The following is a 17,117-nucleotide window of genomic DNA, read 5'->3' as shown; positions in this document are numbered from 1 at the left end:
TTATAAAAATTAAAAAAGACATATGTATCTTTAAATTGAGATTAAAGTGATCTACATTGGTAGAAACGAGCATCAATCACATAAATTATTATCTGAATTAATCTAAGTATTTTCTCTAAACCGTTATTTATACTTTATTCATTTGTACTTTATTTCAAATAATGGGAATAACAATAGAAATAAATGTTGAAAGTTTCAAATATCAACCGTCATATCAGCGTTCAGCCAATAGCAGCTTCGCTCGCACGCTATTGGTGAAACGTTACTGACGGCATTGCCTATAAATACAGCTCATTTTGCAGCGCTCCCTCAGAACGCGTTCTGCCATCGTACGGTTCGCACGGAAGCTACTTACGCTCGATTAAATCGTCAAGATGTCTGGACGTGGCAAAGGAGGCAAGATTAAAGGCAAGGCGAAGAGTCGCTCCAACCGAGCTGGATTACAATTTCCCGTGGGCCGTATTCATCGATTATTACGAAAAGGAAATTATGCCGAACGCGTAGGCGCTGGAGCACCGGTGTACTTGGCCGCCGTGATGGAATACCTTGCCGCTGAAGTGTTGGAGTTAGCCGGCAACGCAGCTCGCGATAACAAAAAGACAAGAATCATTCCGAGACACCTGCAGCTCGCCATCCGCAATGACGAAGAATTGAACAAGCTACTGTCCGGCGTAACCATCGCTCAAGGTGGTGTCTTGCCCAACATTCAAGCGGTGCTGTTGCCGAAGAAAACGGAAAAGAAAGCATAATCGTAAACTGATTATGTGAGACAATAACCTCTGGTTTGCAGCGAGTATAACAAATGGCCCTTTTCAGGGCCCCAAAATATTCATACGATGGTACGATCTCTTGTCCGTTTGCTGCGTGTACATTGTACAATTTACTCCGTATTTTTCATTTGTATAGTAGTTGATAAAAATAGATATCGATAAAAATACAAAAGAACACTTAACAGAACAGATGTTTTATTTCCGACAGTAGTTTGTAAATACGTTAATGATCATATTCCAACTCTCAAGCCATTTGAAATATTTTATTACAACTTAAGAGAATATGAAAAGCAATTTATGTAATATAGGCTTATTTATTCAAAATATATACATATCTTTAAATATATTTCCTTAATTTCCTCGAATTACTCCAGTAAGTGTTCTAAATTGTTCGAAGTATCTTATGGACTCCACCTTCAAATTTATAACTTGTCATCTTGCATAATACCTAAATATTTTCATACATTGAGTACTTTCCATTTGATGACACAAGTAGACACAAGTGTCGTTCTATCTTTGTCACTTTCTCTGAATGTTAAGAAGGATAGAACGATGCTTATGTCATCAAATGGAAATCACCTATTGTTACTTACATCTTGTATAAAATAATAACTAATGTTCTTAAATATTTTATTTCATTAATTTTATTCAATCTGTATACATTCCTCGAACTACTCCAGTAAAAGTATTCTAAATATTCTCTAGACCCTTAAAATACAGTTAATTCTCCTCAAAATTAATGCTATTGGTTATATAATTATGATAAAATTTTATTTAATAATAACTTCTATATTATTAGAATCAAATTAAGTTAAAAAAATGTAGAAGATAATAAATATACTTTTCAAATTAGTATTTTACTGCATCTCCAAATTTATGACTTAAATTTGGTCATCTTTTGTATATAATATTTAAATATTATCTTATATTATATCATTATTTACGTCTTGTATAAAATTAGCGTTTCTAACTTTACAACTTTATTTCATCAGCTTTGACTTAATGTAAGTATAAAGCGTATTTAATATTTTATATGAAATGCTACATAAATGAGGGAGTAATTTTAGATACATACATCATATATATATATATATGTATATATATTTGACATTATATTATTATTTAGTATACAGTATTGTTAGAATTTACAAATTTGTAAAAGATTGTTCAGTAGTAGTCTACCTGGAATAAATTGTGTAAATTTTATTTCTTGATAAACATTCATAAAAGTTGAGCAATTAATTTATTTAATGATAGTACCATAAATAACTGCTTTTATGTCAGAAAAAAATATCAAATAACTTAGAAGTTACGAAGTTTTCTTCTTTTTCATGATAACGTGAATATACATGTATACACTCTTCTTCATGTACATATTAAAGTTGCTTTACATACGATTCAATATACTTTGAATTGAACGCAAATTTGTTATTTCTCTTTCGAGTTCTCCACCATTAGGTTTACTAAAGAGAGTTGTTAAACATTTCGAAATAACATCTTGACACTTTGTTATTATCTTTCTCCTGCAGTAAAGGAAATTTTGAATTAGTATCAAGTTTAACATTATGACTTTGATTAAAATTAAAAATAAAAACATTTACTTATTTTTATTTAAATCAAATTATATTTTGTGCGCTTTCTTCTTTTTTGTTTTAAAATAAAATATTTAATATTGTTTAAAATATTTAAATTTAAAAAATCTGATTTTTGTGTTAGTATATTTCTAATCTCTGCAATATGAAGTACAAAGAATTATAATCGAGATTATAAAGAATACACACCTGACAAAATTGTTTGTTACAGTCATGTTTTTTATGAAATGATTTACCAAGTTCGCTGTTGATTCGATCAAGTGAAATTCGTTACCTTCATTTAACCAAATACGGGTATTTTTACCAATCATTCTAAAAACAGATAATTTGAGCATGAAACAAATATTTTGCAATTTTTTCGGTACGCCGAAATTTTGCAATTAATATACTTACTTATCATAAATATCTAAAAGATCTTCCATTGCTACTCCTAATTCCAAGAAAGAAGTTATAATACTAGTATTAGTTACTTTATATTTACATGCTTTCATTTCCAATTGTTTTACTAAAAAATCTAAAACGAAAAATTAAACCAAATTGAGAGAAATATTAACATAAAATTTTATTATCAATATAAAATCAAATAAATATAAAATATAATTACCAATTGGAAAACAATGCGGTGATCCGATATATTCTTGACCAAGTACTTTAATTTTGCACATTAAAATAGTTATTTTATCCTCATTCGATGGTTCCGTTGCATTTTCTAATTCTATGAACATTAAGCATTCATTAGAAAGTTAAGAAAACTATTGTTAAAATATTATAAATATGCGAACTGTATACCATTATCAATTATATTGGTCCAAATTCCTTTAATTAACATGTCATCTTGATGACCCGAGCAGTGAATAATAGCTAGTTTACATTCCCAAAGTTGTAAAGGCTCTGCATAATCTTCATATAACTGTAATTAATATTGTATATAATAATCTCAGGAAGAAATAAGATTTAAATGAAAAATAATATACTTTTGTCAAAATTACAAACCTGTGTAATATCAAGTAATGAAGAATTTAATCTCAATTTTGCATCTGTAACTATCATCGAATCGAACAGGTTTTGCTGATTACTGATAATCTCAAGTATCTGTTAAACATTTGAGAAAACAATTATTAATTAATATAATTAATATAATAAATAATATATTAAATTTATTTAAATATTAGAATATGAACGGCACAAACTTTACAATCTATATTTTTTTTTCTTTTTAAGATATTTTTCAATTATTGTATATATAAAAGAAAGATTTAAATCGTAAAATTATAGATGTTCCACTTTGTAGAGTATTGAATTTATGATTAACAGCTTAAAATATGTACCTGCTGTTGCATTCTAGCTACTTCTAATTTATCTTCTAATTCGCGTAAGAAAATTCCAAGGTAAGGAGCATATCCAGTTTGATCGCTTCGCATACATACAACCGCACGTGCTAAATATTCGACTCTTTTTGAGAGCGATATTTCCGCTCTATAAAAAAAATAAATAAATTTTAATATCTTTATCAAAAGATTATATATATTACAAGCAATATATATGCATACCCGACTTTGGTAGCCAAAGAATCCAAGATCTTTGCTGCAGCAGCATGATTTTTGTTTCTTTCATAAAACTGCCAAAGTAATTCAGGCGCATTGACACGGTTGAGATAAGTTTCTAACGAAGGTGCAGCAAAAGCAACTAATTCACCGTGAAGCCCTCTGTCTATCATCCAAGTATAAATCGAGGAATGAAGAGTCTCACATGGTGCATGTAGTGCATCGTCTATGATCTCATGTAACTAAAAAAGATATTAATATTATAATACATTTCAAATATACAAACAAATTTATATTACATACAATTTCTTTCGCCGGTATTACAACAGCATTTGATGTTGTTTGTAAAGGAGGTCCTGGCTTGCTCGGTATAGTTGGCGTTAAAGGATTAGAGATGCTCTGGTGATACAAGTGATCTAACATCGTGGTAAATTCCTTATAAATCTCTGAACTGTAAATAATATAAAAATATATTACATTATTATTTATTGTTATCCATAAAGATATATTCTGTTGTTGTATACCGTTTCGTAAAAGCGAGATTTCCTTCTTGATCTTCTATAGGCTCATTATTTTTATAATAATGTGAAGCAGCGTTGTTGGGATCTATCCTTTCTGCACAACAAATACACAATTCAAGTACACCTGTGTAGAACTGGCATGCGACAAATTGTTGGCACACTGCATTCAGATTCAACCTCGGTGCTACCTCTTTACAAAGCTGTGTAAATATTTAATAAATAAGTAAAATTAAATATTATCTTTTGTTGGACAGACGATATTATACGTACCATTAAAGCAGACTGAAGATAACATTCTTTATCCTCGGGATTTGTGCACCCCTTTGCTTTCAGGAGAATTTCGTTTGCCTAAATTTACGAAAATGGTCATAATTATTATACTATAATATAATTTCTTATATCATATAAATATTGATAAGATTGTAACTTTTATTAAAAAAAAAAGATGATATTCATGTTACCTTGGAGCAAACAGCATCTTCAGTTCTATATAAATTGGGACAGACTTCTCTTAATTTTGCACTTACGGAATCCACTGATGCGTTATCCCCAAGATAACTGTAAAATATTAACTGTAAATTATTGGAAATTTGTATAAAATTTATAAACTTACCTATCAATCAAATGAACGATGAGTAGAGAAGATATTTCGTGGCCTATTAAAATCAAATCTCTGAAGGTGGCTGTAGAAAATTGAGTAATTTGATCCTGAAAGATCAACATTTTGATTTAGCTTGAAAATAAAGAAACTAATCATCTTTCAATAAACTTAACTAATAAAAAAAAATTAAATTACTTTTGATAGACAGTTGATGATATTATTTAGCTGATTTTCGCATAATATTTTCCATAAACCCAAAACCTCACATGCATGCGTAATAAAAACTTTTAAAGCATCCAAGGAGTTTCTTTCTTCCACAATTGGTTCTTGAAAATGACTTTGCATCGTTGTTTCAAAACCGTCTGTTAAACCACTACTTGTGTTTTGTCTGTATATATATATATATACTTTGTTTTAATTGACTTCCTAATTAGCTTATTATAATCTAATAAAATCATATCATACATATATGTTATTATATAAAAAAATCATGTTTTAGAAAATACATACTGTTTTGTGATATGTGTATTTCTATTTAAGAAAGATCTAAGTGCTTGCAAATGACCTAAGATCCAAGTAATCTGTGTTGCTGGTACTGTACTGGAAATCTGAATAAAATAATACTTATAATTTATAAATATTAAAATTTCAAAAATAAAAATAACACATAATTTGTTTCAGAATAGACAATCGAGGAAATATTAAAAAAAAAAATTACGTAAAATAATATTTCTTTAAAATTACTTACCACGTTTTTATTACTTATTGTTTCTTGTTTTATACATCTTACATTCCATATAGGACGAAGTATTCTTCCCACATACAAATACAATCCGCTATGTTTAGCAGAGAAATGTTGCAAACTAATGTCTGTGGTAAGTCCCATTTGCGTAGGTGATCGGAAGGATTGGATTCTAGAATCGAAAGTTGGCACTCTGGGCGTAGATGTGCGTAAATCTGCTATATGTTAAAATGTAAATCAAATATAAATCAAATATATTATGTGGACATTTGAATTCTAAAAGAACATAATACTATATACCTGGTATGATAGGGAAACCAGAATGCATATCAATCGGAGGATATATTCCTGCTATTCTTTGACCACCATATAGAAAGAATGCGCGAGTTGCCCATTCCGACAACTACAATATAAAAAATGTTTATTATTATTAATAATACATAGTATATATAGAACAAAATTAACAATATAAATTACAAAATGTAAATAAAATTTAAAGATGATAATATGTGTCTCGTGTGAAAGAAAATTCATAATTAACGGATCCCAAGAGTTCGATCTCGACTATTCCCATATTTCTCTCTATAAGAGGAGATTAATTGAAGACAGTAATTTGCATAGTTAAAAAAGATGTAGATTCTAGAACTATATTAAGCTAAGGATTTAAAGGAGAGGGAGTTTGAGCAATCTCATAAGACTCACTACAATAGACTTAGTATTGGGACTAATAAACTGACAGAGCATGATCTTGGATGAAGCAATTTCAGATGATACAGTTCCACTCCTTTTCACTACTAAGTAAAATTTAATAAATATATATAAAAATATATCATTACCTGAGCATTTTGAGAACTCTCAAGTGTCGCCAAAATTAGGCATGTAGCACAAGCTTGTTCCAAAGATTGTGTTTGAAAATATGCGCGTACTACTTCAGTATCAGGACCACGTTGTTCTAAGAGAACTTGTTTCAGTATATCTACAGGACGGACTTGCATTAAGATTATCGCTCCCTGTGACAAAATAAATATAATAATAATAACCAATGTATGTGCATGTATCATATAAATATGATAAAAATATATTATATATACCTGTGCTGTTAAGAATATAAATTTCCTTGGTGGCTCCATATGTTGGCGCACTAATAGAGGAGGTTCACCCTGAGCACTACTTTGCTTTTCTATGTGTATAGCTGAATCTCTTATGATTTCCTCCATAGCCCAAGCTGGACTATCAAGAGGCAAAATACTTTGAGTTTCAGCCAAGTAATTTGTGAATGGATAAGCATCGTTACTCAAACACCATGCGGTTTCCGTATCACCACCACAAACAAGAAAAAGAGTGCCTAGAAGGTATTTTACATAATGCAATGAATTACATTTAAATTGAATGTGTTATTCAAGATATATTATAAAAATAAATTACCCTTTCGATAATAGGCCATTTGTACTTTTCGTGGTCTCATTACTGGAGCATTTGCAGCATAGCCTGGTGGTAGCCTGACATGTATCAATTGTAAACCTTGTGGTCTACTCGACGGATTTGAAATAGAAGTGCAACTGAAGTAAAAACGAGTTCCTGTTGCCGCAACAACAACCAAATTCAAGTGTACCGATTCGGATTCCATTATGGCTGATATGCTTACAAGAGGTCGAAAATTGTTACTATCCAGAGTTCTGGAAAAAATAAGTTTTAATAATTCTATTTATGTTAGTATTATATAAGTACTCTCTGTACATTAAATACATGCAACATTAATACAAAAATTACCCACTTAACAACATGAACAGTATTTTGAACCAAAGAAGCTTGAGATAATGAAGTGATTTTAGATGCGCCACCATTATCAATATCCCAAACCGTAATTGTGCCTCTATCACCCAAAGTATACAAAATATTACGCGAATCGTCCACAGATATCTGTATTATAGCTTCTTCCTCTGACAGTGCCATAGTGACAAATGATGGCACTAGAAATGATAATGGACCTTCTGAATGATTAACTTTTTTACAACGTTTGCCGAACCAGCTGCTCTCTGCCTATATACGAAAAAATTCATTGATACACACACACAAAACAATAAAATAAATTAGAAAAATAAAACTAAGAATAAAATAAATAAAATATGTTTTAAACTGGTAAAGATTTTTAACCTGATAATATATTTCAAAAAGTGATCCATTTCTACCACCAAGAAATATTCTGCCACTATTAGTATTAGCAATTGTAGTAATTCCTATTCCATCAGTAGTAACAGTAAAGATCGGTTCTGGAACTAACTGCATTTCTGTAAATATGTAAAAAAAAAATTTAATTTAATTAAAGAATAATTTCTAACAAACACAAATAAACAGAATTGAAATAAATTATTACCTCCTCCAGCATCGGGTATTGTCACACCAAGAATAGTTATTTCTACCGTTGTTGTAAGAATTAACAAGTATTTCACGTAACTCTGGAAGATTCCTGTCTTGGGTTTTACTAAGCCTACGCTTATAATAGTTTCATTCAAACCATCAAAGTAAGCAACATCAGATCTATACAATTTTAGAGAGAAAAAAATTTAAATATTTTAGTTTCATGTATATAAATTTAAAAATTTATATTTATCAGTAAAATTCAAAATGTTAATACTTACTCATTTTCATATGACCACAAATAAATGTCACTATCAATTGTAAGCCATGCTTTTGAAATCTCTGTGAAAAGGCCCATCATACAATGACATTGCATATCTACAATTTTATTAAGGATTAAATATATTTAATATTCATAAAACAGTTATCATAATTTAGACTTCATGTAAAAACAGCCAAGCCATAATCAAGTCTCGTTCCATGTATATTTTGGTAATGAGAAGTTGATTAGAAATTTGAAGGTGGTAAGTAAAAAAAGAGTATTATTGGAATTGTAATTCCAAAATGGGCTGTAATCCATATCATACTCCTTTTACTTATAATTTTTAACTTTTCAATCAATTTATATTACAAATTATTATAATTTACATCAACTAAGAACAATTAATACATAATAAAGTATTTATTTTTACTATTTAGAAAGGATACGGCCAAAGTGTTCCATGACTTCAGAAGGCAAAGGAATTTTATTAAGCATCTTCATTTGATTAATATTTGTTAAAGTCATTGATGCACCATTTAAATTAGGATAGTCATGATCATCGAGACCACTAACGGTTGGTCCACCTATGGAGAATATATTAATTATAGTTGGTTAGCCTCAAATTTAATATTAATATCCTTCACAATTATATTTCTAATACTAATTTACTAATTCTTTATATAACATATAACTTATAACCAATGTATAATTTACCTTGCACATTGTATCGCATAAGATTAATTAAGGATGGAAAATTGCTATCTGCAATAATATGTTTATCTACCATTTTTCCAGCCATCTCTAACGAGTCTAAATGCATTTTTAAAGGCTCCATTTCTGTAAGCGTCATATTCCTCATTTCTTAAAAGTATTACTAGAAAAAGACGTAATATATGAAATGTAAATATTTGAAAATTAATTTTAAGTGACAATATCATATAGATCTTAATAACCTTAAAAGAGACAAATCTTTCCTTATTCTTTTACAGCTATTTTGATATCAAGAAAACTATTCAGTAAGAAAACTACTTTTAATGCACAAAAAAACAAAATAATTTAAAAATTACGAAAATAAGGCAACATTAAAGTTATAGGTTATATCTGAATGTGCATCTTTTATTGATGAAATTAGAATGTAAAATTTTTGAAAACATAGAATAATATAAGATAAATTGACATAATTACATACTGTACTTGTATGGTCTTGCTGTAATTCGATGTAAGCAAAAAAAACTTCAAGTGTAACTCTAATCAATTCTAACCTCCAAGTCCTCCAACCACGCTCCACAGCGCTACACAGCGCTCATTCGCGCCAGACCGGCACCGGTAATACCGGCAGTGGCATGGCGTAGGCAGCGTGCGTCAAGCATATTCCAACATATTCGAATCAAGTCAACGGTATTTGCCTGATATATATGCGCATGCGAGAATATAAATCTGTTCTTTTTGGCTGTACTTTTGCACCAGTTCATCTTTCTTCTTCTTCTTTCCGCCTGAAGAAAAAAGGAAGAAAGATGAACTGATGCAAAAGTTCAGCTAAAAAGAACAGATGCCTTAGTAAACCCGCGCTCATTAGAATGCATAATTTTATTTGTAGATATTTATGTTTTGAGATAGTTCTATAAAAATCCTGATATTTGGATGAGATTTTAATCTATACAGATATATTTAGTTAATCAGAAAGAGTAATAGATTTCATTATAAATTTTGTAGGAAATAAGGATAAAGATAAAGAAAGAGAGATATAGGAAGATGAACAATTGCAAAAGGAGATTCACACACAAAAGAACTACAGCAGTCGAAATTTTTTGCATAATATTATATTTAAAAAGTCATTTTCTATTACAGTCTTGTAAAGAGTAAATTTATATAATCAATAATGACAACATAATATTATACATGTTTAATAAATAAAATTGACAAGATAATGATGAGGATGATCCTAAAATGACATTCATAAAAAATGATAAAACAATTATAGTTTGATTTTATTTAAAAAAAATATCAAAATTTTTGAAAACATTTTGATGAAGAGATCTAGTAATATCGTTACAAATAATTGTTACGAGCATAATTCCTATATACATATGCAAATATGGTAACAAATTAATCAAAACATACCCACACTTTATCCAAGAAACGTCCTGAAAATATTCTTAGTACATTCAAAAGACATAATACTATATCTTCTGAATGTCTTCAGAATATCCTTGGAGATCCGTGTTGTATGGGTAATTAACAAATATATCTAAAAAAAAAAAAGAAAATAAAAACTATTTAATAGAAAATAGATGTCAAAAATATTTGCAACTTATACATTCAATTTATGTTCTCAGACAACTCGCCGTTGCTATTACTACTGCTAGTTAAAGAGGAATGTCTAATCAGTTGTGGCAATTCAAAATGCCATTTTGAATTTTTATCTGTATTAAAATCAACTACTTCATAATTCTGCAAAGGAGGTCTTGCTTTAATACCTAATGTTGTAGGTCGCTTCATGGGGTCCTCATCTAACATCATTTTGAGCAGATCATACTGCAAAAAAGATATATGTATATATATTCTACATAATAATGCTAATTAAAACATTGTGTGTGTGTGTGTGTGTGTGTGTGTGTGTGTGTGTGTAATATATGAGATAATATATGATTGTTGTATTCTTTTAATTCCTTTACCTCAGCAGGATAGTTCTTCGAAAAATTTTTTGGAAAAATAGATTTTTTTAGATTTGATAACGTTGTTATTCTCTCCATATCAGTAGAAAATGGTGTAAGGAGTTCAAAGAAAATTATTCCTAAGGAATAAATATCTACTTTGTAGTTGTAAATTTGGCCATTCATTTGTTCAGGTGACATATACAAATGTGTGCCAACACATGCAGTATGCACATTGTTCTTTAAAGAAACATTCTCATATTCAGCTGCAGGTGTGTGAATCCTATCACATCCGTCAATCATCGCAGTAACAAGTCCAAAATCGCCGATTTTTATCTTACCGTCAAGAGCAAAAAATATATTCGATGGCTAAAAAACAAATTTTTTTACTACAAAATAAAATATAAAATAGAGTTTTATTATCTATATTTTAAGACAGACAGTACCTTTAAATCTCGATGAATTAATCCTTGTAAATGTACATACTCCACAGCATCCACTATTTGTTGGAAGATATTTAATATCTGATTAAAATCTCTTTCTGATGTGTGCTGTTTTAGCCATTCTCTCAAACTGAGTCTTTGGCACAACTGCATCTGTATGTATAGGAACATTTTCGCAGACTTCTTAGTATTTGGCTTTTTCTTTAAATCTAAGGAAAACGGTTTTTGGGGTTTGCGTTCTTTTTTCTCTTTCGCGATATTATTATCAGTTTCTTCAAACACAATACTTTCAGAATAATCGGTTTCATTATTATGGGACAATTCTTTTTCAGTTATATTACTCGAAATGGATAAGTCCGAATTCTCGGTACTATAAGTATTAATGTAAATCGAGTTATTATCATATTGCTTCTCGTTTGATCTTTCAAATATAATGTATGAATCATCGTTTGCCATTTTATTTAATTCAAAAGCTTCACAAGCACTTTCTACAGAAGATTGAGTTTGTGAAACATCAATATATACAGAATGATTAGGTTTTGTCTCGGTTTGAGTTATTTCCGACGAGAGAAAATCAGTGGAACATCTTAGTTTATCAATCCATTGTTTATCGTGCTCTTCTTGCCATCCACTAGGAGGACACTCTAACCAAGCATAATAATACCTTACAATATTGAGATGCTCCAATTTAGCTAATGCTCTTACTTCTCTCGTGACGCGATCTCTTGAATCTTCGCTGTAATAGTATTTTATAAATAAAATTCTAATCTAATTAAAGTTCTATTGTTATAATCACATTTATATTATAAGTGCAATTAGATGCTGTAATCGATTACTTTGTGAATTTAGAAGTCTTAATAAACTATATTATAAAAATCCTAATAAATTTTTAATTTGCATTTTTTTAAATTTATATAAAATTAAGCATTAATACAATAAAAAAATGAAAAATAATCATTCTTTTAAATGTTATTCTTTAATTTAGAAAAAGGTAAGTACAACACTATTCAGTATTTGAATTTCACTTAAGAATACATAAGAGGTTTGTTTGCATACTCCAACATGCTTCAACATATTCCTACCGTAGCTCCTACTCTCTAACGAGCGCGTTTGAGTGAGTAGAAACTACGGTTGGAGGAAATAGGAGCATGTTGGAGCACGCGATGCGAACAACCTTATAAGTCTTTATAAGACTGAAAACGAAGAGAAAATAATTAAATACTAACTTGTTCGACAATGCAATTCTTTTAATCGCATAATTGCAATCATCAATTTTATTTTTTACTTCAAAGACCACGCCATACCCTCCTTTTCCCAAGCAATCGACTAGCTCATAATCCATTAAGAAACGTGAATAAAAATTGTCACCATTATTATTAGTTGTATCACTTATTTTGGTTTCTACATGTCTTTCAACTATTAAAGGCTGAAACATGATTTATTTAATTTAAAATAAAATATAAAGTTATCAAAATAACTAAATAAGAAAAAATATAAATAATTATACAGTTTATTTATTTACTTACCGCAGGTATGGCATCTTTAGTAGCGACTGTCGTTACATTAAAGAAACGTTGTGTCAACATAAAATTCAATAAAAAGGCAGTTGTAATCGAAATTACTAAAATCTCTTTCCTAGTAACAAAAAAAATTAAACTTAAATAATATATTTTATATTTTACATAAATATGATTATAATTAGAAACTTACCACCAATCCCAAATAGACATCACAACTTTAGTAGGTATAATATTTTCCTCTTCGACATAATTTTGCATAGATTTTTCCATGCCAGTGATAAGTAGAATATCAGAATTGCTATGATTACATTGCTTATTAGTTACTTGATCCGTTGAATATAAATAAAATCCATTACCTATATAAAAGAATAAATTCACAATTATAAATTTGTCGATATAATTACTCTATTTTATATCAAGACCATTTTTGTAATTAGCAATGAAGATATTGGCATATCCAAATATTACCATTAATATATTCTGAACTATATAATACAGATAATGCAATTGCATTCTGTGCTTCATTTGTTTTAATGGAATCTTCATCGTTATCTTTATCCGGTAAAGTATTTGCAACAGCAGTTACTGGAATGTTTTAAAAGTATTAATAATAAATGTTAACTTTGCAAATATACAGTGTAAAATAAATCGAAAAGCTTACTAGCTGCTGGATACGGCTGCCATGGATATTTTGCATGTTGAACATACTTAAATTCTAACAAATTTTTATTATTGTGATTTTCTTGCACATATAATTGTCTTTCATGCATGCCTAAATATAAACCTGGCCTAATTGCAGAATATTCCGATCCCCAGACCCACTGAGAGGTATCGAATAAATCAATTTTTTCCAAAGGTCCTGAAGAAACGTCTCCACGCCATATTGCAACAATTGGAGAATCAAACTAATAAAAATAACTTTTATTATTTTGCATATTAAATATTATAATTGTTATACTAACCTTGTATTGCCATAACGTAACTTTAGGATTACTTTTATCAACAGCCCAAATCAAACCTTCTGGAATAACTGCTTTAATTTCTATATTTAGAGCAATGTCTTCATTGGAACAAGAAACAGGAGATTTTAGTTTTAATTCGTATTGTCCAACGCTAAAGTTCCACCTTTAAACAATGACATTATTTGGCATATCTTTTTTTAAATATAAATAGAACTGGGATAAAAAAATGTTAGTTCACCTTTCACTACCTGCACGATCTTCTATAGCTCGCACAGTTTGTTGAAAACGTTGAATAATAAGTATATCTTCTTCTACATATTCTTGACTATCCGTATTGTTTTTGCATTCAGAAACACCAGAAATACATTTATATTTTATTTCTCCTGTATTGGCGAATACACCTATTTTATAGAAAATATTATTTTCTAAATAGTATTAACACGTTTAAGTAAAAAAATGTAAAGCAATTCTTTAAAAAATTTTCTAATTTTAACATTATAAATTTTTATATCTAAGTTTTAAATTAAAATTCCGTTTAAAAACTGTTTTAATTTATTTAAATAAAATTTAATTATCTAGAAACATTTTTTAACGTCTACCATCTAAATGTTTGATATTTATTATAAAAACAAGTACACAATCTCAAAAAAAAATCTACTAAAACTTACCATAAGAATGAAGTTCTTTGCCACCAGCGTAGACTAAATCATCAGAAAAACGAAGCGATAAATGTAATAATTGATCTGCCGTTATTGGCATTGTTTCCAAATTTTCTCCATCAAATTTATACAATTGTCCACTCAAAGATGGAATTAAACGTACCCATTGTCCATTATTGTTAAGCTATAAATTAATACTTTGTATTAATACTTTATCTCAAACAATAATATATTATCTAGAAGTCATAGGAATTATTTATATAATAATATCAAGTATTGAAAGATAAAGAAAGCTCATAAACACTTTCTTACTTCTGTGTCATGAATACTGGATGACAACATTGGTCCATTGTTAAAATCAACAGTCCACTGTTTTTTGCCATAGTTGCTAGCATTGAGGGCTGATATATTTCCATCCAATGTACTGACAAATATCAAACTAGTGAAACAAAATACTATTAATAAGCAAGATTTAGATACATCAAACATATAATTAATATTTCGTTATTTAATTCTAACTTTTAATTCATATATTGGTTGTGTTCCTTTGTCAACTGTATCTTTCAAGTCATAGAAATTTCTAGACTTTGCATCCATTCATTGTAGCTAAACTAGTATACAGTAGTTGTGATGCTTAAAATGAAATATAGATAGATATATATTTGATGTTTGATGAAAGTAAGCAAGAAGTTTTAGTGCAATTTAATACAAATAATAAAGGACAGGCTCCAAAAGTATGTGTTCTTTGTACACACAAGGATAGTGTGCCTTCCAATAAGCGACACAGATCATGTTATCTTTATTTAACATTGACAAATAACAAGGATGTAATGATCCATTGTGTCACACTGTACTTCATGTCACTTATGTCACTTGTTGGAAGGCATACATACATGCCTAACTATAGGCCTGTTCTTTTTGGCTGAACTTTTGCACTAGTTCATCTTTTTTCCTCTTCTTTCCTCCTGCAGAGAAAAGGAAAAAAAAATGAATTGGTGCAAAAGTTCAGCTAAAAAGAACAGGCTTCATATATTTGCATGCCTTCTCAGTCTTTGTCATGCCTACTTTTCATTCATTCTTATGCTTCTTCGATATGCACGCAACTTCAGATGGCTAGGCATTTATGTGTGTACATACATTTTATTTTTACGTGCTAGAAATTTTTAAGACTTTCTCAAAGACAGTTTTGGTAGAAGATTAACAGGTGTCTGATAAAATTTTCGTTCGACTTCTTCATTCAGATTTTATGGTTATGTACAAGATAATCATACAGGACACTTTGGAAGATGATAAATGTGGAAAAAAATGTTCGTTTCAAAAACATCACTCTACTCAATGAAAAGGAAAGAGAATCGAAGTTAATCACCTGCGTGTATCCTTAAAATGTTGGTCACACGATTTCAGCAGTAAAGCATCCTCAGCGGAGACGAAGGATCGTGCAATCGTAATTGTCACCAAACAATAGAAACATATTTGTTGCCATAAGCGAGACATCTTATCTGCGAGAGTGAATGCCGTTCGTATGTGGCATTCTGTCGTACCGAATTTTAATCAGTTTTACTACGACGGATTATTGCAAGTCGATTGACGGACGCACACCTAACGTTCCACATCTAACCAACACACATCGAATGACTGCGGTAACTGTACGCAATACGTGTTGGTTATGCAATGTGCGTTATAACATATTTTCACAATTATGTCCCTTTAATTCTATATATGAATTTTGATCTCGGTTTAGTTTACTCTATAACGTTTTCTTTAACTTTTAGAATTAGAAAAAAATAAAAAGTAATTAAAAGTTTATGTTATTGTAAGAACTGGACATTAGTCATTCTCACGTACCACATATATAAAACATATATATAAACATATGTTGTATTAGCTGTACCATTAGAAAAAAATATTGCTCTTGCAAAATGAAAAAAAAAGAATAAAAAGTATTTATCGGATAATTAAGTTTATATGTAATCTGAAACTATGTTATTATTTATATAGTGATGTATTTAAAAGGAATATTTAGAATAATAACTTCCCTTTTCATTTAAATAATATAAATAACATAAATTTTTCTTTCTGAATCAAGTTTTTAGTTATTTACTTGCAATTATTTATATTATTTATAAATTTAATATAATGTTGCTTATATAATTTTGGAAGTTTTCCATAATTATAAGATGTAAAAATATTTTATTCCCTTCTTGCCAATGTAAGTTGGAGTAAATAAATTATACAAAAATATTATAAAGTACTATTCTTTATTTTAACACATACATTAAATTATCATAATTAATTATTATTATTTTTATAAATTACTTATTTATATATTATTGTTTATTTTTATTAAATGTGATAACAATAAAAATAAATAAATTAGCTCAAAAAGTACTTTGTATTGCACCTCTTTATACTTTATCAAGAATAATCACGTGGTTAATGACACACTCTTGCAGATGTACAGAAAATCCCGCCGAAAAGATTTGTCCCAC

General features: G+C 29.2%; 3 protein-coding genes across 6 annotated transcripts; 1 reads left to right on the top strand and 2 right to left on the bottom strand.

The window, feature by feature from the left end:
* The first annotated feature begins 319 nt into the window (after positions 1-319).
* On the top strand, positions 320-1,013 carry LOC108751037 (histone H2A-like). Its single transcript, XM_018490968.1, has one exon. The coding sequence runs from the start codon at positions 375-377 to the stop codon at positions 747-749; it is 375 nt and encodes a 124-aa protein (XP_018346470.1). The 5' UTR covers positions 320-374; the 3' UTR covers positions 750-1,013.
* Positions 1,014-2,113: 1,100 nt separating this feature from the next.
* On the bottom strand, positions 2,114-9,711 carry LOC108751018 (nuclear pore complex protein Nup155). Of its 3 annotated transcripts, none has more exons than XM_018490941.1 (27): positions 9,576-9,711; positions 9,105-9,264; positions 8,837-8,974; positions 8,410-8,506; positions 8,145-8,308; positions 7,925-8,058; positions 7,545-7,810; positions 7,196-7,446; positions 6,862-7,115; positions 6,607-6,780; positions 6,071-6,173; positions 5,777-5,988; positions 5,539-5,636; positions 5,224-5,416; positions 5,041-5,135; positions 4,889-4,985; positions 4,698-4,775; positions 4,431-4,627; positions 4,210-4,357; positions 3,913-4,148; positions 3,691-3,838; positions 3,356-3,454; positions 3,152-3,272; positions 2,967-3,077; positions 2,756-2,876; positions 2,552-2,674; positions 2,114-2,293 (listed from the first exon to the last, which is right to left on the bottom strand). In XM_018490941.1, exons 2-27 carry the CDS (start codon positions 9,247-9,249, stop codon positions 2,158-2,160), a joined length of 3,939 nt encoding a protein of 1,312 aa, XP_018346443.1. In that variant the 5' UTR covers positions 9,250-9,264; positions 9,576-9,711; the 3' UTR covers positions 2,114-2,157. The 3 variants fall into 3 exon arrangements, with proteins under 3 accessions (XP_018346443.1, XP_018346442.1, XP_018346444.1); XM_018490940.1 differs by having other exon boundaries at positions 9,580-9,711; XM_018490942.1 differs by having other exon boundaries at positions 5,777-5,985; positions 9,580-9,711.
* A 732-nt stretch (positions 9,712-10,443) lies between these two features.
* On the bottom strand, positions 10,444-16,266 carry LOC108751015 (eukaryotic translation initiation factor 2-alpha kinase). 2 transcript variants are annotated; one of them, XM_018490936.1, is made up of 14 exons: positions 15,995-16,266; positions 14,941-15,067; positions 14,638-14,812; positions 14,208-14,370; positions 13,970-14,132; positions 13,669-13,912; positions 13,476-13,592; positions 13,198-13,363; positions 13,014-13,122; positions 12,714-12,913; positions 11,491-12,223; positions 11,066-11,413; positions 10,868-10,925; positions 10,444-10,638 (listed from the first exon to the last, which is right to left on the bottom strand). In XM_018490936.1, the coding sequence occupies exons 1-14, from the start codon at positions 16,120-16,122 to the stop codon at positions 10,571-10,573; spliced, it is 2,799 nt and encodes a 932-aa protein (XP_018346438.1). In that variant the 5' UTR covers positions 16,123-16,266; the 3' UTR covers positions 10,444-10,570. The 2 variants fall into 2 exon arrangements, with proteins under 2 accessions (XP_018346438.1, XP_018346437.1); XM_018490935.1 differs by lacking the exon at positions 10,444-10,638 and having other exon boundaries at positions 10,671-10,925; positions 15,995-16,265.
* Positions 16,267-17,117: the final 851 nt, after the last annotated feature.

Source organism: Trachymyrmex septentrionalis, unplaced genomic scaffold (genome assembly GCF_001594115.1).
Source record: "Trachymyrmex septentrionalis isolate Tsep2-gDNA-1 unplaced genomic scaffold, Tsep1.0 scaffold40, whole genome shotgun sequence".
In the NCBI taxonomy this organism is placed as follows: Eukaryota; Metazoa; Arthropoda; class Insecta; order Hymenoptera; family Formicidae; genus Trachymyrmex; species Trachymyrmex septentrionalis.
Note: the sequence above shows the minus strand (reverse complement) of the source record. Positions and strands in the feature narration are given on the sequence as shown.